At 51.4% G+C, this 21836-nt stretch overlaps 6 protein-coding genes across 6 annotated transcripts; all 6 read left to right on the top strand.

Annotated features, from left to right (window-relative positions):
* Nucleotides 1-1528: 1528 nt before the first annotated feature.
* Nucleotides 1529-3794, top strand: sebA (putative C2H2 transcription factor (Seb1)). The gene is made up of 2 exons (XM_032079620.1): nucleotides 1529-2281; nucleotides 2367-3794. Exons 1-2 carry the CDS (start codon nucleotides 1678-1680, stop codon nucleotides 3623-3625), a joined length of 1863 nt encoding a protein of 620 aa, XP_031938373.1. The 5' UTR covers nucleotides 1529-1677; the 3' UTR covers nucleotides 3626-3794.
* BDV37DRAFT_188301 (uncharacterized protein) lies at nucleotides 3795-4410 on the top strand. The gene has a single exon (XM_032079619.1). The coding sequence runs from the start codon at nucleotides 3964-3966 to the stop codon at nucleotides 4303-4305; it is 342 nt and encodes a 113-aa protein (XP_031938374.1). The 5' UTR covers nucleotides 3795-3963; the 3' UTR covers nucleotides 4306-4410.
* A 265-nt stretch (nucleotides 4411-4675) lies between these two features.
* Nucleotides 4676-10165, top strand: BDV37DRAFT_273941 (putative phosphatidate cytidylyltransferase; the record flags this gene model as incomplete). The annotated part of the gene is made up of 3 exons (XM_032085141.1): nucleotides 4676-6892; nucleotides 7542-8043; nucleotides 8106-10165. The coding sequence occupies 3 exons, from the start codon at nucleotides 4676-4678 to the stop codon at nucleotides 10163-10165; spliced, it is 4779 nt and encodes a 1592-aa protein (XP_031938375.1).
* A 1688-nt stretch (nucleotides 10166-11853) lies between these two features.
* Nucleotides 11854-14827, top strand: atg1 (serine/threonine protein kinase ATG1; the record flags this gene model as incomplete). The annotated part of the gene is made up of 3 exons (XM_032085142.1): nucleotides 11854-11931; nucleotides 12015-14622; nucleotides 14676-14827. The coding sequence occupies 3 exons, from the start codon at nucleotides 11854-11856 to the stop codon at nucleotides 14825-14827; spliced, it is 2838 nt and encodes a 945-aa protein (XP_031938376.1).
* Nucleotides 14828-15910: 1083 nt separating this feature from the next.
* Nucleotides 15911-18154, top strand: BDV37DRAFT_188342 (high affinity methionine permease). The gene is made up of 4 exons (XM_032079621.1): nucleotides 15911-16158; nucleotides 16216-16447; nucleotides 16510-16963; nucleotides 17015-18154. The coding sequence occupies exons 1-4, from the start codon at nucleotides 16062-16064 to the stop codon at nucleotides 17876-17878; spliced, it is 1647 nt and encodes a 548-aa protein (XP_031938377.1). The 5' UTR covers nucleotides 15911-16061; the 3' UTR covers nucleotides 17879-18154.
* An 822-nt stretch (nucleotides 18155-18976) lies between these two features.
* Nucleotides 18977-21732, top strand: BDV37DRAFT_286030 (M1 family metallopeptidase; the record flags this gene model as incomplete). Its single annotated transcript, XM_032087842.1, has 3 exons — nucleotides 18977-19125; nucleotides 19181-21551; nucleotides 21604-21732. 3 exons carry the CDS (start codon nucleotides 18977-18979, stop codon nucleotides 21730-21732), a joined length of 2649 nt encoding a protein of 882 aa, XP_031938378.1.
* Nucleotides 21733-21836: the final 104 nt, after the last annotated feature.

Below are 21836 nucleotides of genomic sequence, written 5' to 3' on the forward strand. Positions count from 1 at the left end.
TTTTTTTTTTTTTTTTTTTTTTAAATCTTTTTATTTTTTAAATCTTTTTTCTTTTTGGGAGTGTCCTCAGATGGAGTCTTTATGAGGACCGCCAAGGTGGTCCACTCGTGCTCATGCGTCCCACATGCTTACGCCTTTTTTGGGTTCCCCGGCCGAGGTAGTGGTCCCATTCCCTGTTAGTCGCGCATTGGATTTGTCGGTTGTGTAGTTCGGATGGATCCTACGCTACCCTTTCCCCAATGGAGCAATGGCACAACATTTTAGGGTAGACTTAGTTGTGGCTAGCAAAATGTAGATGGTGGTTATGATGATGCGGCGGATGCTGCCACTGTTGATGAAGCGTCCCACCTCCCGTCTGTTGCTCCGCTGTTGGAGGAACTGAGATGTGCACCAGCGTCAATCTGTGCCTGCTTGTGTGCCGTCCTGCATCTGGTTTACGTGAGAGAGTGCCGGTAGGGCGGCTGTCGGAGATGTAATTACACAGTAACAGCAAATCACAGTGGTTCTGAAGAAATCAGGCAGAAAAAAAGAGGCAAAGGAATGGGAATGGGAAAAGAATCGCGAGAGAAGTTTCCCCTCCAAAGTGTAATCGGAGTCGAGAAACAATTGGGATTCATGAACAGAGTTATTCCCATTGATCATTCGCACCATTCCGGCAAAGATTAACTGATAATCATAGGAAATCTGGCACCACCATGGAGAGTATCCTTGGAATTGATGGGCGGATGCACCTGAGTTACTCCATTTATTATAATTATTATTTTTTTGAATTTTAATTTTTGGGGGAGGAATTATTTTATTTTTTATTTTTATTTTTTTGTATTCTAATAAAAAAAAATCATAATTATAATTTTAATTCACGAATATTATTAGGTATAATTACTAGTATTATACTACCTTCCCTTCTCCCCCCCCCCCCTCTCCAAATAGACAAGACGGACTAAAACTAAAAAGTACGGCTCCAGTCTTACTACTAACTCTCACTACGCACAGCGCTACTAAGTCGTAGCACAAGCAGATCAGTCTCTCTTTTATCCACTGTCCATCCTTCTGGCCGTCTCTCCCTCTTCCCTTTCCCATATCGGCCCTGTCTCTCGTTTCCCCGCGACTGTCCTTGCCCTTCAAATTAGTCCTCTTTATTTCTTTAGTCTTTTCATTTTTCCGTTTTTAGACTTGTCTCGATTCTCTTCCTTCCCTTCGTTATTTCTTATTTTTTTGGCTTTAATCCCCATCCCATCTCTCTTTTCTCTCTTTCTTTTACTTCATCATCTGTCTCCCGGTACCTTTGATCGTGATCGTCCCGAATCCAAAAAGGGTTGGCTCGTATCGACCAGAGGTTCCTGTCCTTCCTTCTATCAGATATAACTATACCGTACATTCACCAGAAGATCAGAAGACGTTGCATATTCGCAGTCTTAACTATAAAACCCTAATTCAGACCGCACTCTTCTGCCTTCAGTCATTCATTCATCCAGAGCAAGAGACATCTACATTCATTCAGCAACTACCGTGCTCGACATCTATCATTAGCACCAAGCTGCCTCGACATCATTCTGGAACCAACATCCTGACATAGACTAAACATACCTAATTATACCCAAGAGGTAAAGCAGTACGCGCTTGATCCTCAGCACAATCTTACCATTGGTTCGTCGAAGCAACATTATATCATGCAAGATGTCCATACTAATGCCTTATGCTCTAGTCACAATGGACGCTACATATACGATGGCACCAGCGGTGCAAGGACAACCATCTTTTGCATACTACCCTACTGCTGATTCACAAAGACAACAATACACAAGCCACCCGTCTGAGCCCCAGCCATATTATGGACAGATGCAGGCCTACCCTCAACAACACTGCCTACCGGAGCAACAACCGGTCTACAATGCTCAACCCATGATGAACATGCATCAGATGGCCACTACCAATGCCTTCCGAGGAGCAATGAACATGACTCCCATCGCCTCCCCTCAACCCTCTCACCTGAAGCCCACAATCGTCGTCCAGCAAGGCTCCCCAGCCCTCATGCCTTTGGACACGAGGTTCGTCGGTGACTACTATAACTTCCCTTCTACCCCTCCACTCTCCACCGCTGGAAGTTCCATCAGCAGCCCACCATCCAGCAGTGGCACACTGCACACCCCAATCCACGACTGTTTCTTCTCGTTCGAAAAGGTGGAGGGTGTGAAAGAGGGCTGCGAAAGTGAGGTCCATGCCGAGCTTCTGGCCAGTGCCGACTGGGCTCGGTCAGCAACTTCGCCTCCCATGACTCCTGGTATGTTTTATTTATTTATTTATTTTTTTTTTGTCATTTTCATCAGTTGAGCAGGGGATTGGAACCAAGAGCTAACTTCTTCTAGTCTTCATTAACGCCAATGCTCTCACTGCCAGTCAGGGCTCAGACTTTCTCTCTGCAAACGGCTCTTGCCCCTCTCTTTCTCCTTCGCCTTCTCCTGTGTCTTCTTTGTTTGCTCCGTCTCAGTCGGCTTTCCCTGTTGAGCAGGCCACTTCCGACTTCTGTGATCCTCGGCAGTTGACTGTCGAGTCTTCCGCCGTCAGCACATCCTCCCCGTCTGAGCTGCCTCCTTTGCCCACTCTTTCCTGCGAAGAGGAGGAACCCAAGGTGGTCCTGGGAAGCGAGGCCGTGACTTTGCCAGTTCATGAGAACCCATCCCCCGCTTACACTAGCTCTACTGAGGATCCCCTCACTTCATTGCCCACCTTTGACAGCTTTTCAGACCTTGACTCGGAGGACGAGTTTGTCAACCGCCTGGTTGACTTCCATCCCAGCGGCAACCCCTATTATATGGGTGAAAAGAGACAGCGTCTCAGCACGTACTCTTTTGAGGATGAGGAGTTCCTGAGTGAACACAGCTTGGAAGACTCTTCGGACGATCTGGATTTGACCCAATCTGGCCTTTCTTTCCTGGGATGTACCGACTTCGGCCCGGTCCAGAGTGATGCCAGCGAGACCTCGGACGAGATGAAGACGAAGAAGCGAAGCAACTCGCGTAAGTCTCTCAAGAGAGCACACTCTGAGGACCAGGATGCTCTCAAGAAAGCACAGGCACCGGTCAACAGCCGGGCCACCAGCACAGAGGCCAATGCGGCTCAGCAGGCCGCTGCTCCGTCCCGCTCAGTCTCGGAAGCCAATGTATCTAGCTCTTCCGAGGCCCCACCTGTTCCCGTGTCGGTGAACCGCCGGGGTCGTAAGCAATCTCTGACGGATGACCCTTCCAAGACCTTCGTCTGCTCTCTCTGCTCTCGTCGTTTCCGTCGTCAAGAGCACCTTAAGCGCCACTACCGTTCTCTGCACACCCAGGACAAGCCCTTCGAGTGCAATGAGTGTGGTAAGAAGTTTTCTCGGAGTGACAACCTTGCGCAGCACGCCAGGACCCATGCCGGTGGTTCTATCGTAATGGGCGTCCTGGACACAAACGGCGCCTCTCAACAGTATGAGGAACGTGACGCGAGTGCCATGGGGGCTGTGCTCTATGAAGCTGCCAACGCTGCGGCGACTAAGTCGACGACTAGCGAATCATCCGAAGATGGTGTGTCTGACGCACCCTCTATCGATCGTCGATCTGCCAAGAAGCGCAAGCGTGACGAACACGCTTAGTTGCCTCCATTGCCGTTTGCAACTTCACGACGCGATGTGACCAGGAGCTCCCCCCTTACTACTTAATACACTATCATAATTACTCCACCATTGCACTGGTTGGTCTGACTTTGGTCTTTGCGGTTTTGGCGTCTGGGCATTTACATTGGCGGTGTCATGTGGGAGGCTAAGGTGTCTGGCAAAAGGATTTCCGTTTCTCACACCGGGGAAAAGAGAAGCATAATACAGCATATGGTCCTCACAAAGAAGGACTTAAATTGGAGGCATTAGACCGGTTGTCTGGGCTGCAACGGTTTCGGCGCACTGGGAGTCCACGGTTTGGACTAAACTTAGAGCGCATGGCGACTTCTCATTTTGAGGCACTGGTGGTGATTTGGGATTTTTTTTTCTCTCATACTCGCATTTTCTGGCAAAGATGTTTTGCCTCGATCAACAGAATGGCTCAAGTCATTCGCCACTCTTGTAACCATTTCCCTTTTTTTCTCTTCTCTTCGTTATACTTCTCATTCATCTTGCATTCTGTGTCCCTATTTGATTTAATATTTGTTTTGACCTTGACCCGGGTTGCACCCTCACCACATCATTCCTGTGCTGGCCACATGTATACTTCAACTTTTCCCCAATCATTGCCTCATACCCCTGTGCGCATCATCCTGTTTTCATTTTGTTTGCATCCATAATATTCCCCCCGCTGTTATTAATTCAAGTGCCCATTCAATGTGCGGCATAGCTAGTGATAATCAAAGAATCATCAAGAAAAATACTCTTCTGGGAATGTAGTGTAGTAGTGTATTTCTACAATCCATGGTTAGTGGTTTGGCTTCCGTCTCGGAACTCCGAACCACCGCAGTAAAAATTAAGTTAAATCCTCAACCAAATGATTAACAACTAAAAAGGCCAAACCCTGGTCTACCTTAAACCGAACTATCACTAGTTTACTAGGTACATAACTCAAGCATCTAGACTCTAACGCAAGCGCGGGGTCACCTACTAAATAACAGAGAGAGAAAAAAAAAATACCCCTCAAATGATAAAACCCACCCCACCACCATGACCCCATCACCACAACCACAACAGGGTCAAAGCCTAAACGTGATCGCCCTAATATCCGGAGGAAAAGACTCTCTCTACTCTCTCCTGCACTGCATCCGCAACGGCCACAAAGTCATCGCGCTAGCCAATCTCCACCCCCCGGTCCAAGATGCCCAAGAAGACATCGACAGCTTCATGTACCAGACCATCGGCCACGCCGTGATCCCCCTCTACGAGCAGGCCCTGGACATCCCGCTCTACCGCGCCCCCATCTCCGGCGGCGCCGTCGACACAGCCCGCATCTACCGCAATGATGCCACAGAGGAGTCCGCGCCGGAAGACGAGACCGAGTCGCTCGTTCCGCTGCTGAAGCGCGTGATGCAGTGTCATCCGGAGGCCAGTGCCGTCTGTGCCGGCGCCATCTTGTCCACTTATCAACGCACCAGGATCGAGAATGTCGCGTGTAGGCTGGGCCTGACCCCCTTGGCTTGGTTGTGGAATTATCCGGTGCTCCCTGCGCCGGTGGAACGCGCGGGCGTGGCTACGCAGGCGGGGCTGTTGGAGGATATGGCTGGGGTTGGATGTGAGGCGAGGATTATCAAGGTTGCCTCGGGCGGGCTGGATGAGGGGTTTCTCTGGGGGGATGTTTCGAGTCGCGATGGGCTTGTGCGGAGGAAGATTGAGAGGGGCATGAGGAGGTTTGTGGTTGATGATTTGGGGGGTGCTGTTCTTGGGGAAGGGGGTGAGTATGAGAGTCTTGCGGTTGATGGGCCTGCGTTTCTTTGGAAGGGGAGGATTGAGATTGCCGAGAGGGAGGTCTGTTCTGGGGAAGGGGGTGTGGGGTTTGTGAGGCTTCGGGGGGCGAGGTGTGTGAGGAAGGAGGGAGGGGATGGCGTTTCTCCGGAGGATGTGAGGCGGCCGGCGTTGTTGGATGAGACGTTTTCTGGGGTTTTGGATGCGGTGGTGTCGGATGTGGGGGATCTGGATGTCGTCGACACGGTGAAGGAATCTCAGCCTGTGTGGCGACTGGGGGAGGTCGCTCAGTCGAGGAATGGCGGCACTTGGGCTATCTCGAATCTTGCGGCGCCTGAGGCTGGTCCTGGTGCTGGGGAGCAGATGGAGGCGATTGCGCGGAAGATCCGGCTTATTTTGGAGTCTACGGGTACTCGGACACCTGCTGATATCGTCTTTGCTACAGTTTTGATTCGCTCTATGGTTGACTTCCCGTTGATGAACGATATCTACGTTTCGCTTTTCAAGAAGCCGAATCCCCCTGCCAGAGCTACGGTGGCTTGTGGGAATAGTCTCCCCGAGGGCGTAAAGATTACGGTCTCGTTGGTCATCGATTTAGGCCCCAGGGATCTGCGACAGGGCCTTCATGTTCAGTCCCGTTCATACTGGGCCCCCGCTAATATTGGACCGTATTCACAGGCTATGTCTATCCCGGTGCAGGCATCAGAGCGGCTGGTGTACATTGCCGGTCAGATACCTTTGGAACCGGCGTCGATGGATATGGTCGCTGGCCCGGAGTCATGGCTTGAAAGCTACTCCTTGCGAGCGGTGTTGTCTTTGCAGCATCTGTGGAGGATTGCGGCAGCGATGCAGGTTCAGTGGTGGCTGGGGGCCGTTGCGTATCTAACGGGAACAGACCACATGGATACTAAAGCGCAAATAGCATGGCGTCTCTGGGAGACGATGCATGTCCAGCAAACCGACTCAGACGAGGACGACGAAGAACCGACGTTGGATGCTTGGGACATTAAGTATGGAGGACGAGCTTATGACCAGCCAACGAAGCCAGAGGCAGCTGCTTTGCCTAACATGTCCGTGGTGCAGTCGGACGTACTGGTTCCTCCCTTCTTTGCTGCCCAGGTTGCTGAACTACCCCGGGGTAGCGATATCGAATGGCAGGGTTTGGGTTATCGGTGTGGTGGTTTGAAGATGGCTGCGGAAGAATTGGATGTTGGTCGCAAGATCGACACCACCACAGACGAGAATCTGCGGTACACAGGAATCGAGATTGGCAAAGAGTCTGGCACTGAACTGGAATCGTGCCTGCAGCGCATTCTCGAACGATACTCCACAGCGGGGGTTTCCCATGCAATTCTCTACACAGCACAGCCGCTGTCTGGGAATAGTTGGCCGGGTCAGATCGTGCCTTGCACGTCAGTATGGGGCCAGAAAGGGCGGCAATTGGCGGCCGGGATCATCCTACAGACGCATAACCCCACGGACGCGTAGACAGAATTACTCCCGCTGCATTGCGTGACATAAGAACAAGGCTGATGCCACGTTCACTCAGAAGGCCTGTGTGTAGATTTAGCATCAACCCTAATTGATTGGTCACATCTGCTCGATAAGTGGTGCTTAGACATCAGGAGATAAGTGTCTGGCGATACTGGATCAGCTGTGGGATGTTGAGTCAGGGTTGATTAGAACATGTTTGGTTGAAGCAATACTGGATTCCATGAAATTAGGACCGGGAAATTTGCGAGTGGAATCTTAATCATAGAGGCCTAGATCTATGCATAATCTGGGTGATGGCCGTTGACTTGCATTATCCCGTGAGCCTAAAAGCATGTGATACGCAAAAAACCGCCGCCGTTTTCGTTACCTCATTAGATAACAACCAGTCCTTCACAACGTCTCCACCAGCAATACACCTTTATACTCACTTTGTATGCCCTGGATTTCCCATTTGCACTGGCTTATGGTGTGTCTACTAACGTGGTATCGTCAGTTTAGTGTCCTCGTGTCTCCGCAACTGTCCCCTCAGATATGACGTACTCGCTCTAAAACTCTCCGATCAAGAGTCCATGGGGTCATGGCCGCTTCGCAGAACCATGAGGAGGAGAGATTACCTCTCCCCAACAATCTATTCCAGCCCGATTCATCTATACCAGACACTCTCCGAGATACTTCCCGGTCGCCGCACCCCTACCATCGCAAGGGCTCCAAGTGCTCCGAACCCCATTTGCTACCTATGAATGGCGGTGATCGACTAACTCCCAATTCATGGCCTAAAACGTCCAGTGATAGCGGCACCGAGGCAGATGATGAGAGTACAGGGATTTTAAAAGGACTCCCGGCGCCCCCTCTTCGCCAACGGAAAGGGTTGCGTTCGGGCTACAATGATGCCACAGACCGTGACTCGTGGTTGCCGATATTGCAACCGTGGCCCTCGCTGGGACGGTCAACGTCCCGGAGCTCACAACAGAGCTCCAGTGAAGACATGGGAACCGGAAGGGTGGGATTACGAGGGAAGGTCGGAAAAAAGCGCCTTGAGGTCTTGCGGCGGCTCTTAGAGACAGGGTTGCTATTGTCCGTGGGCGCGGTTGTGTTGTCCCAGGAGAGTGCGAGGTTACTTGCATGGGCTTGGAGGAAAGGTACGTATGATTGCTGTTTGGCACTATTGCGAAGTTCGTCACTTACCTGTATCGCTTGGTAGAACTACTTGCTCATGGCGTTCTTGTCACCACGCTGTACGCGGTGTATCCGCTCAGGAGAAATGGACGCCTACGCCTTTCCGGATTAAACTCTTTTACCATTCCAAGGAGCTTCGACCCCGCTCCCCTTCTTTACCCGATTTTGATACCCATTTACACCTCTTTGTCCTTGGCGCACCGTAGCCCTGCGCTAGTATTGCCAAACATCATTCTCAGTCTCTCGTCTTTACCCGCCCCAGTCATTCCATTGCACGAGTGGATGCATGGTCACAGTGTCGTCCATTGGTTGGTCACGTTGATACCCATTATTGTCTCGGAGCATTTTTCTGCAGATCATACGATACCCAAGCCTCTCGCGCTTCGCGGCCTCAGTTCTGAAGTTTTGACCCTTGTTTTTCCGTTGCATCAAGCATTGATACCCACTTTAGATTTCTTATTAACTACCAGTATCCTTCCGGCAGAGCTACAGCTTTTGACGAGTGCTCTTGTGAATCTGTTTTTGTTTGCGAGCTCCCCCCAGGCGGAGATCCTTAAGGCGCTATTGTGGCTGGGCGGCTTGTGCATTTTTATCTCTTGCCGGCATGTTCTCCGTTGGGAGGTCGCTCTAGCTAGGATCCCCAGCTGGAAGTTTAGACGGTCGCCCAGTGGTTCGCAATCACGAAAAAATCTCTTGTATGTTATCGACCATAAACTCTGCCAAAAACTGAGCCGAGCGGGCTCCTCCGAAGATGCTATGTCAGACAGTGAATACGAGGCTCACATGGCGCCAATATCACGCAGAACAACGCATGAGTTTCGAGAGAAGACCCCAGCTAGAGAAATGACCGACAAGGTTCCCCAAGAGAATGGTCATCGACATGCAGTGCATCGAAGACGACATACTATCTCCAGCGTGGATGAGGCTGCACATTCAGAGCGTATCAGGACCACTCCCAGTGGCCGACGGAAGCGATCGATGGCTCCGGGGCTGGCATCCTTTTTGTCACTGACTGTACCACAAGCACAAGTGCGGAAATGGCTTTACGCCCTGTACGTATATGCGGCTGTGGCAATTATCATCATGGGTCCAGTGCGGAAGTACGTGAGCGAACGCGCACTGGGTGGAGAGGAGCCGTTTGGGTGGGCTTTGAGCTACCTACTGGGAAATGTGTCCTGGTTTAGGTTCTGGGTGATCATGTGGAACCTGGAGTACTGGATTCCTCTTCCTCCTCGCTTGGATCGTGAAATGCGCTCTCTTGGCTGGATGGAGTGTCTCCGGCAGACTTCTTTTGGGGAAGCCAACGCACGTCTTTTAATTGCTGCTCATTGTATTGCGGTGATTATGATGGGCCTGGGTGTTGTCTTTAAGTTGAGCTCCATCGTAGAAGTGGATACAAGACGCAAAGTCTTCCACGGCATGATGGTGTTGATGTTTCTTCCCACCATCTACATCGATCCTGCATTCTGTGCTCTCGCTCTCGCTCTAGTACTGTCTATATTTCTCCTTCTGGATCTTTTCCGAGCTTCCCAAATGCCACCAATCTCTCGGCCGTTGACCTATTTCCTGGCGCCCTATGTTGACGGCCGGGACCACCGGGGACCTGTCATTATCTCTCACATCTTCCTTCTTATCGGATGCTCTATTCCCCTGTGGCTTTCTTTGGCTGACATCCCCCGATCGGAAGACCACCCATGGGGCGCCTGGAACGTCCAGTTCCGAGATGTCAGTATGGTCAGCGGAGTAGTATGCGTCGGTCTTGGAGATGCCGCCGCATCACTAGTGGGTCGTCGGTTTGGTCGGCGTAAGTGGTTCTGGGGTGGAGGCAAGTCCTTGGAGGGCAGTGTGGCTTTTGCGGCGGCTGTGACCGGGGGTCTGGTGTTTTCCCGATTGTGGCTTGCCGCAGGCCAGTGGGCGGTGCATGTGAACGATGGGCAGAATCAATTATTCTGGCTTTGGACGGTGTGCAAAGCCATCATAGCGGCTGCAGGCACCAGTGCGACCGAAGCGATCTTGACGGGGTGCAACGACAATGTCCTTGTACCGATTGTGCTGTGGCTGCTCGTCAGGGGACTTGGCCTGTGAGGACAGATAGATTACTGGGACATGCTTTCTGGATGAAACAGTCCCTGGGAAGCTTATCTGACAAGATTTTTTGACTTTTTAGATCAGGAAAGTGGGCAGGGGATTTGTATTGTATTTCATTCTTGTCCTTTTTTTTTTCCTATTCTTTTTTTCCTTTCCTTTCCCTTCTTTCTCTCTACCATGTGTTGCAAGATTTTGGAAGGAATACTAGGCGGCGTAGATAGTCTTGCCTTTGTGTTGGAAAAGATTCACATGACACCCATGAGATACCCGTGACCCAAAATTGAAAATCATAATATGACTGGTTGAATCCCCTTAGGCAACTTTCTACGATTCGTCAACGAAGTTCGAAGTTGCTGATCGCCAGGTCTTTAGTGGACGCCAACGTATCTAACGCGTCTCCACTTTGGTCTTATCGATGATTCGGCAGATCAACCTTCAGTCATTCAGTGGCAAACCGGGCGCTTGTGAACAGGAGGCTATCATCAGATGAGTCATTCACTCTGGTGATGAAGAGAGATGAGAAATACGAGTGCAGGTGTCATGGTGAGAAACTAAGTACATAGATGTCATAGACAGCGTTGTTCTATCGTCTGTGGTCGAGCTTGCGTACTTGGCTGCAATCGAAACGATAACGTGATGCCCTTCCGGCCTCAGGCCACTGCTAGATTAGGTTCCCGTTTCGGAGCCAGCCTGGTTCTCTCTCATCGCCATTCTTTCTGGATCTTCCATCATTTTACAGTCGCCTTCAGGAATCTGACCATTCTCCTCTCAGTCATCCCCGTCATCCCCGTCATCCCCCATCATCTCAGTAGCTAGCCTGTTCCTGTTTTGGGTATTCATCTGGATTGGTTCCCGATCATCTCCAAGTCCATCGCCGCCCTTCTGACCGCCTTGCGTCCCACTGGTCCCCAATAGATCGTTATCGCAGACTAGTTTAGCACTGGTACTTTTCCCCAAAGACAAGATCGTCAAAACGTTCCTTGGGTCTAACTGCTTGTCACCCGCCCTGGTCTCATCACATCATCCTCCGCTGATACGCCAGAGCCGGTACTTCTCTCCTTTCTTCTGTCGATTTGCCTCTATTTGACAGCCTCCTTTTTCTCTGATCTTCCCCCCATTTGCTTTTTCTTACATCGACGCATGTACCACCTTCTATAGAGTGTTATCGGGGATAATCCCGACCACTATCGACCTTGATTAACATCCTTGACTACCTCCTGCAGCTATCGCCTTCCTATCAGCGTAGAGCACCCGTTTCCGCCTCACCGCTCTCGTACGCCTGTATACTGTTCCCATCCTTGTCGTTGCTGCTCACCTCGACACTTCTCCTTCCTAGCGACTCGGTCCACTTCCTGTCGTTTCGGTCCTTGACGTCCGATAGCTCGCTCATCATCTCCTCTCTCGTTCCACGACTCTCGGCTTCTGCTTTCCTCCTACGTCCCCACCCCCTCTGCCTTATCTATTCTTGATAGCTACCTATCGACCGGCCCTCTGGACATCATCTCCCTCCCCTGATGGGCCACTTCCATCATCAATCGTTGTTGCTGCCGTTGCTGAGGTAGTTGTGTGGTCGTCGGGGCGTGGCTGGTTCTTTGTGAACGCTCCTCTTAGGGCGTTGTCGTCGCCCCGTTTGCAGTATGGCATCTTCACACCACAGGAGGTCCAGGGAGACCTCCCATGCCGAGATGCCCATTGGTCGTTATACCAGACTGGATGAGATTGGCCGGGGGAGTTTTGCTACAGTCTATCAGGGTGTCCATACGGTAAGTCTAGATTGGTTAAGGTTCATTAGGTCTGTTCAGGTGGAGCTATACGGGGGCCAATGCTAATTCTTTTGGGCTTCTAGAAATCACGTACTTACGTCGCCATCAAGTCCGTCAACCTCTCCAAATTGAACAAGAAGCTAAAAGAGAACCTTTCCTCGGAGATTCATATCCTAAAAGGGCTATACCATCCACATATCGTGGCCCTCATTGACTGCCATGAGACGACTTCACACATCCACCTGGTGATGGAATACTGTGCCTTGGGGGATCTGTCACTGTTCATCAAGCGCCGAGATACACTCGGGGACCACCGATATACGCAGGACATGATTGCGAAGTATCCGAACCCCCGTGGTGGCGCACTGAATGAAGTGGTCGTCCGCCATTTTCTCAAGCAGCTGGCAAGCGCGCTGAAATTTCTCCGAGATCGAAACTTGATTCACCGTGACATCAAACCACAAAATCTTCTACTGTGTCCGTCTCCGTCGTCATACCGGAGTGGCGTGGCTCAGGTTGTGCCATTCAAAGGGTGTGAAGAATCCTTTAGCCCTGCAACGGGACTGGAATCCCTACCAATGCTCAAAATTGCGGATTTCGGGTTTGCTCGGTCCCTTCCGTCGACATCGCTTGCTGAAACATTGTGTGGCTCCCCTCTCTATATGGCTCCCGAAATCCTCCGGTACGAGAAGTATGACGCTAAAGCAGATCTTTGGTCTGTGGGCACGGTGCTCTATGAGATGGTGGTGGGCAAACCTCCTTTTCGGGCCACGAACCATGTTGAGCTGCTTCGGAAGATTGAGAAAGGAGAGGACAGGATCAAGTTCCCCGAGGAGAATCCTGCCTCGGATCAAATAAAGTCCCTTATTCGAATGCTCCTGAAGCGGAACCCCGTGGAGCGTATGAATTTCTCCGATTTCTTCGATTGTGACACTATCACAGGACCTATCCCGGGGTTAATAGCGGATGATGCTTCATCAACGTCTCGCCGTTCGTCTGTCGCTGTGGACACTACCGGGTCGACATCTCGTCCCCAGTCTCGAACGGGATCAAGGACCCCCACCGGGATGAAACGTGAGAAGGACGACCCCGTGTCGTACCCGGCTGCTCATCGACCTACCACGCAGAGGTCGGACACTCCGCCGGCTTCCTCGTCTCCTATGCGTAGGGTGGGAAGTGTGGACAGACCGACTACATCCAAAGAACCGGCAAACACGACGCCTCAGAGACCGAGTGCGGTGTCTCTTGCCACGGCCCCCGGTCGTCAAGAGCTTGTCGATCGAAATGCTACGGCCGCTGTAATGGAGCGGCAGAGGAGCCGAAATACCTACGCAGGAATCCCACAAACCGAGAGGCAAGCGGAGAAAACAAAAGAGGAAAGCGAGCGCGCTGCACAAGAGATTGCGTTTGAGAGAGACTATGTGCTCGTAGAGAAACGTGCTGTGGAGGTGAATGCTTTTGCAGATGAGTTGGCACATAGTCCTCGGATCCAGGGCGGCTTTTCCAAGAACGCCTATGCTCTGTCGCGTCGCCCAGGCACCCAAGGATCGTCCACGGCGACCGCTACGTCACCCTTGGCCACTACAGGTAAAGCAATGCAGGTTGCTTCTGGACGAGCTCGGGCTGATTCGACGCACACTCGTCAAGGTTCTTACGAGCGTCGATACGGCCAGAGTCCTACGTCCGCCATCTCAAAAGCGCTCCACATGGCTAGCGGGCGCTTGTTTGGGATGGGCTTCTCGCCACCCATGACTATTACGAAAGGAGGGCGCTCTCCCCCACTGGGCTACAACCCCTTCCCAGCCTATCCGGCGGCTCAAGGTAGCTTGATGGTTGTCGGGGATGGAGCAAGGACTAACGTGACCCTGGATGAGGACGCGAAGACCATCCAAGTGATCGAAGAGTGTGCCACGCGAAGTGACGTGGTGTATGGCTTCGCCGAGGTCAAGTACAAGCAACTCATCCCACTGGCGCCATCTGTTCAAACGGACCCTTCGGGCAGGGCTAATGTGCCCGGTGGGGAGCGGGACCCTACCGATCTGACAGATGGTGGGCTCACGGTTGATGCTGTTGTAACATTGTCCGAGGAAGCCCTCGTTCTCTACGTCAAAGCGCTTTCCTTGTTGGCAAAATCTATGGATATCGCTGGCGCTTGGTGGACCCGGAAGAACCGTGGAGAAGCGTTTGGCGAATCGGCCATGGGAAGGACGGACGCCACAAGCACGCTTGTCAGTAACCGGATCAACAATGTTGTACAATGGGTGCGAAACCGATTCAATGAGGTGTTGGAAAAGGCAGAATTTGTTCGTCTCAAGTTAATCGAAGGCCAGAAACGCTTGCCACCAGATCACCCCAGTCATCCCAGTAATCACTCCGTCGGCTCCTCCGTCGGCTCTGGCGCCTCCACGGACGTGGTTGTGAGTTCGGGTGTGACGGCGGAGAAGCTAATGTACGATCGGGCACTAGAGATGAGTCGGGCGGCCGCCATCAATGAACTGACGGGCGAAGACCTTTCTGGGTGCGAGATAGCTTATGTCACCGCCATTCGGATGTTGGAAGCTGTACTGGAGGAAGACGAGGTATCCCGGTCTGGGCCAGGAAGTGGCACCGACAAAGGCGATGCCCGGCGAGATGGCGACAAAGCCGTGCTGGATGGCGTACGGGTGGAAGACCGTCAGGTGGTGATGAAATGTGAGTTGTACCACGCACACAATTGGAAATTTCTCTTCTGACGGGTCATGCAGTGGTATCCAGTATCAGGGGTCGCTTGGCATCCCTGCGCAAGAAACTCGCCCTGTTGGCAAAACGGCAGAGCCCACCCTCTAGCTTTCCTGGCAAAGTGGCTCCGTCCAGTCTGGTGCCTGTTGCTCAGGCGGTCGGGACGACGCCCAGGTAGAACGTGGAACGTTTAATCTCATGCATGCAGGTACATGCTACGTCAAGATATAGTCCTTTCTCTTCAGTATTTTCAATTTTCTCCTGCATTTTACCTCCTTTTTCCTATCTAATCACGGTTCGTGTGCGAGTTCATATACGGCGCTTTCTGTTGAAGACCTGTCAGCGCATTTTTTCCTTTTCTTTATTTTTTTTTTTTCTCTCTCTTGCTTTCCGTCTTTTTACGTCTCTTGAAGCTTTAATTTTCATTGTCACGAGAACGCAGTCTATCTTTGTACTGCCTTGATTTGGCGTTTGAGGTGGGAGAAGTATACAAATTGCCACAACTTGGATATGAATGATGAAGCTACGGCTTGGGAGTCTGGGTGGGCGCAGGATCGAATTTTTTCTTGATTTGAACAGAGACCATTACCAGACCACTTTGTATTGTACATACTTAATTGAACGAAAATTCTTTTGGACACAATTTCCTGTTTTTCTTTTTCTTTCTGAGGCTTTTTTAGTGCAGTTTGGACTAGCTGCGGACCCTGTATACACACTTGACTCAACCCAGCAGAGCTAGGCAATACTGTAATGACGATCTAGGCCTAATTGCATCAAGAATAGCGGATCTTCCGCAAGCAAAAACCCTCACGGGTGCCGAGTCTATCACGCCATCGATTTTTGTTTGTCATGAACTGGATCTTGTGGATCTTCACTCGGCGGTTCCGCTTCACAAACCAAACTTTTCTACCCTTTTTCGCCTTCATAAGATTAATTGCGTTACGGGTTCAACCATGTGGCACTCACGTTTAAATTTTTTAAAAATTTTTCTTTTCTCTTTTTGTTCTTTGCCATCAGTTGTTGATATCTTTCTTTTAGCTCCATTTCTTTCTTTTAATCATTTTCTTCTATGCATATTTGACGGAGAGAGCTTAATCTCCTGGGCATAAGATACCCTAATTCAATCCTTGTCAGCATTGCACCTTTTTCACTCTTTCTCACGAGGTTGCATGGTTGTGATATTATAAGGACTTTTTTCCTCTTTAGGCGGTTGCTAACACCAGCCTCCACGCCACGGCCTGATTGCATCAGATTTAGGCCCAGCACATCATCGCATCTCGTGGTGCATGTCCGTCGTTACCCGCTTGGCCTGCTCAATATAATCCCTTGCGTTCGCCTGCTTTCTTCTCCATAGCTTCTAGAGCTTCGGTGGAGAACATTCTTGAGCTTAAGTCTAAAATTTCCGCACTACCATGAGTGATTCAGCTTCGAAATCCGCGAAAGAAATCATGCCGGACACCAAGGCCCTGGAAGAAGGGCCCCGGAGGACCGATGGTGTCTCTCAGCTATGTATGCATCATGGATATCTTGATGTATTGGAAGTCATGATCTAACTATCCCGTGCAGATGAGGGTAATGTCTTCGATGCAACACCAGAAGACCGCCGTCAAATTGGCGTGGTTAGCGCCTCGTTCCTGATCTTCAACAGAGTCATCGGAACTGGTATCTTTGCTACGCCAAGTACCATCTTGGCGTTGTCCGGTAGCGTTGGACTTTCCCTGTTCATGTGGGTGATTGGCACCATCATTGCCATGGCCGGTACCGCTGTGTACCTGGAATGGGGTACTGCTATTCCAAAGTACGTTTACCGCCGTCCTATATGTATCTCTTCATGAGACCAGTCGGACTAACTATACCCAGGAACGGTGGCGAAAAGAACTATCTTGAATATGTCTTCAAGAAGCCGAAATTCCTCATAACATGCATGTATGCCTCTTATGTCATGCTACTTGGCTGGGCTGCCAGCAACAGTGTGGTGTTCGGCGAGTACATCCTCAATGCTGCTGGTGTGGAGGTTGACCGTTGGAACCAACGTGGCATTGGGTTGGCCTGTATCTCTGCTGCCTTCCTCATTCACGCCTTCGCCTTGAAGTGGGGACTTCATCTCCAAAACTTCCTGGGTGTGGTCAAGCTTGTCATCATCGTGTTCGTTGTCATCTGTGGCTTTGTTGCCCTCGGAGGTCATACGAAGCTCGATGAGCCCCCTCACAACTTCCGCAACGCGTTTGAGGGCACAACGAATAGCGGTTATGGAATCGTCATGTCGCTCTATAACGTCATTTGGTCATTCATCGGCTACTCGAATGCCAACTATGTAAGTACTGCCGATCAGTATCGCGCAACGCCATTTACTAACTAGTCGCAGGCTTTGAGTGAGACCAAGAACCCCACACGTACATTGAAGATCGCCGCGCCCATCGCCATTGGATCTGTTGGAATTCTTTACATGCTCTGCAACATCGCCTATTTCGCCGCCGTGCCCCGAGAACAATTTCTTAGTTCCGGCCAGACCGTCGCCGCCGTCTTTTTCGGTAACATGTTTGGCCCGCGGGGCGAGAAAGTCATGTCGGTCTTCGTCGCTTTATCGGCATTTGGCAATGTCCTGTCGGTGATCTTCTCGCAAGGTCGAATCGTCCAAGAGCTGGGACGTGAAGGTGTCTTGCCTCTCTCGAAGTTTTTCGCTAGCAACAAGCCATTCAACGCGCCGGCCGCTGGTCTGTTTGAGCACTACATCGTCTCGATCATCATCCTGTTGGCCCCCCCTCCCGGAGACGCATATAACTTCTTGGTCAACCTTATTTCGTACCCGCTCGCTATTATCAACGTCTTTGTATCTGGTGGCCTCGTGTATGTCTACTTCACTCACGAGACAAAGTTCCCCGACTGGAACCCCGGCATCCGCGCGACACTCCCCGTGACCATCTTCTTCTGCCTGTCCAACATGTATCTGGTTGTGGCACCGTACGTGCCCCCAAGTGCCGGACAGAGCGTCTACGAGCAACTACCATACTACCTGCACTGCGTGGTGGCCCTTGGCATCTTCGCCGCGGGTGGAATTTATTACCTCGTGTGGGCCGTGTTGCTCCCACGCTGGGGCAACTATGTGATGGTCAAGGAAACCGTGGTGGATGCTGACGGCTGGTCTCGGAGTGTCATCTCGCGTCTGCCGTTGGCGGAAGCCGAACAGCGCCAGCTGCAGGGGCAACAGGAGCAGCAACAGCACTCCTAAGATTGTCTAGGGCAACCCGGACATGATTCATGAGTTCAAGATTCAACATCATTATTTTCAAGCGTAATCATAATGTTTACAGCGAAGCATTTGTTTGGAGTTGGGAATTTCTGGGGATTTTTTTGATTTTGCACATTTGGTTTGGTCAACAAAGTTATACCCCGGTTCAACATGTTACGGATACCACTTCGATTCTTAATTGTAGTATAGACCTATATTTATATTTATAGAGATGAAAAGTTTCGATTATTTGACTAATAAGCTATTTCAAAGAAAAAAAAAAAATAGAATTTTTTAGTAAATTTTACGTGTCCCAGTCATCTATGGAAGCCCATCCACAAAAGATGCAAAGAGATTGCAGTCATGGGCCCCTCAAACTGGCTGGTGTACGGTCTTGCAAGTACTGTCCTCGAGAGAACAGCTCGACAACGATCTGCCTGTGGGGATGAAAACATGGCATCTGCTGTATGTGAGTATTACTTGCTGAAAGAATGTATATGTATGATGGTCCAGCAGGGAAGCCGGCGGAGGAAAGAATATATAGCAGAAACTTCTACGGAACAACGATATTCCCGCCGCTAGATTGGGCAACAAGCTGGCTGGGGACGGGCAACCGATTGGCCGAGGAGGAACGGGAGGCGAGATTCACCGCCTGCCGCAAGGGGCCAACCGCCGTGATTTTCCTGATGATGTGGAATCAATCAAATCAACACTTCGCATTCATTGTCTGCTCCATAGCCTGGATTGTTTTAGGTGGTATTGTTCTGGCGCTTGTTCCGTCTGATTAGTCCATTGGGAACTGCCCCTCTTCCGCCTTTCCACCTTTCTCTTATCCTTTTGGCCTTCCATTCAGCGGGGTCCATGCGTCGCTTCTCTTCTACGCGGTTACCGCCGCTGGTACTAAACTCAGCGAAGAAGCCACCGCTTTCCTTCCCCTCCAGAAGTCCCCTCCTCTTCTCTCGTTCCTTATCTGTCCCCTCTTCCTCTACGACTGCTACTTCTTCTCCCTCCTCCGCCTCATCCCCCTCCGCAACCCGCTTATCCGCCCGTCGTTCTCCCCTTTCTCAACTCTCCAAGCGTTACTGCTCCTATCGCAGGATGTGCCGTCGTGCTGACGTGCCTTCGGGCTCGACGAACATCACCCATGGCCGTGAGGTTCTGCCCACCAATGTCAAGCCGGTCCATTATGACCTGACCTTGGAGCCGAACTTCGAGTCCTTCAAGTATGAGGGTACCGTTGTGATCGAGTATGTATCCCTTCGAAACCCACCAGTCCGTCATCGAAACTCAAGGTTAGCGTAGCCTCCAGGTCACCGAAGACACCACTTCCATTTCCCTCAACTCCAACGAGATCGAAATCCACAATGCCATCGTCTCCGCTCAGGGTTCCGTTATCACCTCCAGCCCGGAGATCTCCGTCAACAAGGATAGCCAGGTAGCTACCGTCAAGTTCGCCGAGACGATCCCCGCCGGATCCTCCGCGCAGCTGAAGCTCACCTTCACTGGCATCCTCAATGACAATATGGCCGGCTTCTACCGGTCATCCTACAAGACGGCAAATGGCGAGACCAAATATATTGCTTCGACTCAGATGGAGCCCACGGATGCCCGCAGAGCGTTCCCCTGCTTCGACGAGCCTGCCCTCAAGGCCAAGTTCACTGTGTCTTTGATCGCTGACAAGAGCATGACCTGCCTGAGCAACATGGACGTGGCATCTGAGACTGATGTCGAGGGCGGCAAGAAGGTCGTCAAGTTCAACACCTCCCCACTCATGTCCACGTACCTGGTGGCTTTCATTGTCGGTCATCTGAACTACATTGAGACGAAGGACTTCCGTGTCCCCATCCGTGTGTATGCTACTCCGGATCAGGATATTGAGCATGGTCGCTTCTCGTTGGATCTGGCTGCTAAGACACTGGCGTTCTATGAGAAGGCTTTTGACAGCACTTTCCCACTCCCTAAGATGGACATGGTCGCCGTGCCGGACTTCAGTGCGGGCGCCATGGAGAACTGGGGTCTGATCACCTATCGTGTCGTCGATGTGCTCTTGGACGAGAAGAACAGCGGTGCCTCGCGCAAGGAGCGTATCGCCGAGGTCGTTCAGCACGAACTGGCTCACCAATGGTTCGGAAACCTTGTCACCATGGATTTCTGGGATGGTCTTTGGCTCAACGAAGGCTTTGCAACCTGGATGTCGTGGTACTCTTGCAACAGCTTCTTCCCAGAGTGGAAGGTCTGGCAAACATACGTCATCGACAGCTTGCAGGGTGCATTGTCCCTCGACTCTCTGCGTAGTAGTCACCCTATTGAGGTGCCTGTCAAGCGTGCCGATGAGATCAACCAGATCTTCGATGCCATTTCCTACATGAAGGGCTCCTCTGTCCTGCGTATGATTTCTAAGTACCTGGGAGAGGATGTTTTCATCCAAGGTGTCCGTAACTACATCAAGAAGCACGCTTATGGAAACACCCAGACTGGTGATCTGTGGGCTGCCCTCGCTGACGCAAGTGGAAAGCCTGTCGAGCAGGTCATGGACATCTGGACCAAGAATGTCGGATTCCCTGTGGTCACTGTGGCCGAGGATGCTGCCAGCTCGTCGATCAAATTGACTCAGAACCGCTTCTTGCGTACTGGTGATGTCCGCCCAGAAGAGGACACTACCCTTTACCCTGTCATGTTGGGCTTACGTACCAAGCAAGGTCTTGATGAGAACACCATGTTGACTGAGCGTGAGGGCCAGTTCAAGGTACCGGACCTTGATTTCTACAAGCTGAACGCTGACCATTCTGCTATCTACCGTACCTCCTATACTCCTGAACGGCTCACGAAGCTTGGTGAGGCAGCCAAGCAGGGCCTGCTGACTGTCGAAGACCGTGCCGGTATGATTGCAGATGCTGGTGCCCTCGCTTCGTCTGGTTACCAAAGCACCTCTGGTTTGCTCTCGCTTCTCAAGGGCTTTGACAACGAATCTGAGTTTATCGTGTGGAATGAGATCGTGGCCCGCGTTGGCACTCTCCGGGCTGCATGGCTCTTCGAGGATAGCCAAGCTAAGGACGCATTGAAAACGTTCCAGCGCGCTTTGGTCAGCTCCAAGACTCACGAGATTGGCTGGGAATTCTCGGAGAAGGATGGTCACATCCTGCAACAGTTCAAGGCGCTCTTGTTCAGTAGTGCCGGCTCGGCTGAGGATCCAGTTGTTGTCAAGGCCGCCCAGGACATGTTCCAGCGCTTCGCTGCGGGCGAAACCAGCGCCATCCATCCGAACATCCGCGGCAGCGTTTTCAGCATCGTTCTGAAGAACGGTGGCGAGAAGGAGTACGACGTCGTGTACGACCGATTCCGCAATGCTCCTACTTCTGATGAGAAGACCACTGCTCTTCGCTGCCTCGGCTCTGCTGAAGACCCGGCCCTCATCCAACGTACTCTGGGTCTTGCCCTCAGTGATGAAGTTAAGAACCAAGATATCTACATGCCTCTTGGCGGTCTGCGCAACCACACAGCGGGTATTGAGGCTCGCTGGGCCTGGATGAAGAACAACTGGGATGCACTCTACAAGCGCCTGCCTCCGGGACTTGGTATGCTGGGTACTGTTGTTCAGCTCACTACTTCCAGCTTCTGCACTGAGGCGCAGTTGAAGGAGGTGGAGGAGTTCTTCAAGGACAAGGATACTAAGGTAAGTTCTATTTGTACAAGAAGCCTAGTTCCAGTGACTAATACCTCTTTAGGGCTTTGATCGTGCCGTTGAGCAGAGTCTTGATGCCATCCGGGCTAAGATCAACTGGATCAACCGTGACCGCTCTGACGTGGAATCTTGGCTCAAGTCGAATGGCTATCTCCGCGACGGCAAGCTGTGAGGGATAGAATACCATCGCAAATATATGCATTTATGAGTATAGCATGATGGACACATCAACCAATGGACCTGCCACAAGTACATCCTTGCGTCAGGCCTAGTCGG

Source organism: Aspergillus pseudonomiae (genome assembly GCF_009193645.1).
Source record: "Aspergillus pseudonomiae strain CBS 119388 unplaced genomic scaffold BDV37scaffold_69, whole genome shotgun sequence".
Taxonomy (NCBI): Eukaryota; Fungi; Ascomycota; class Eurotiomycetes; order Eurotiales; family Aspergillaceae; genus Aspergillus; species Aspergillus pseudonomiae.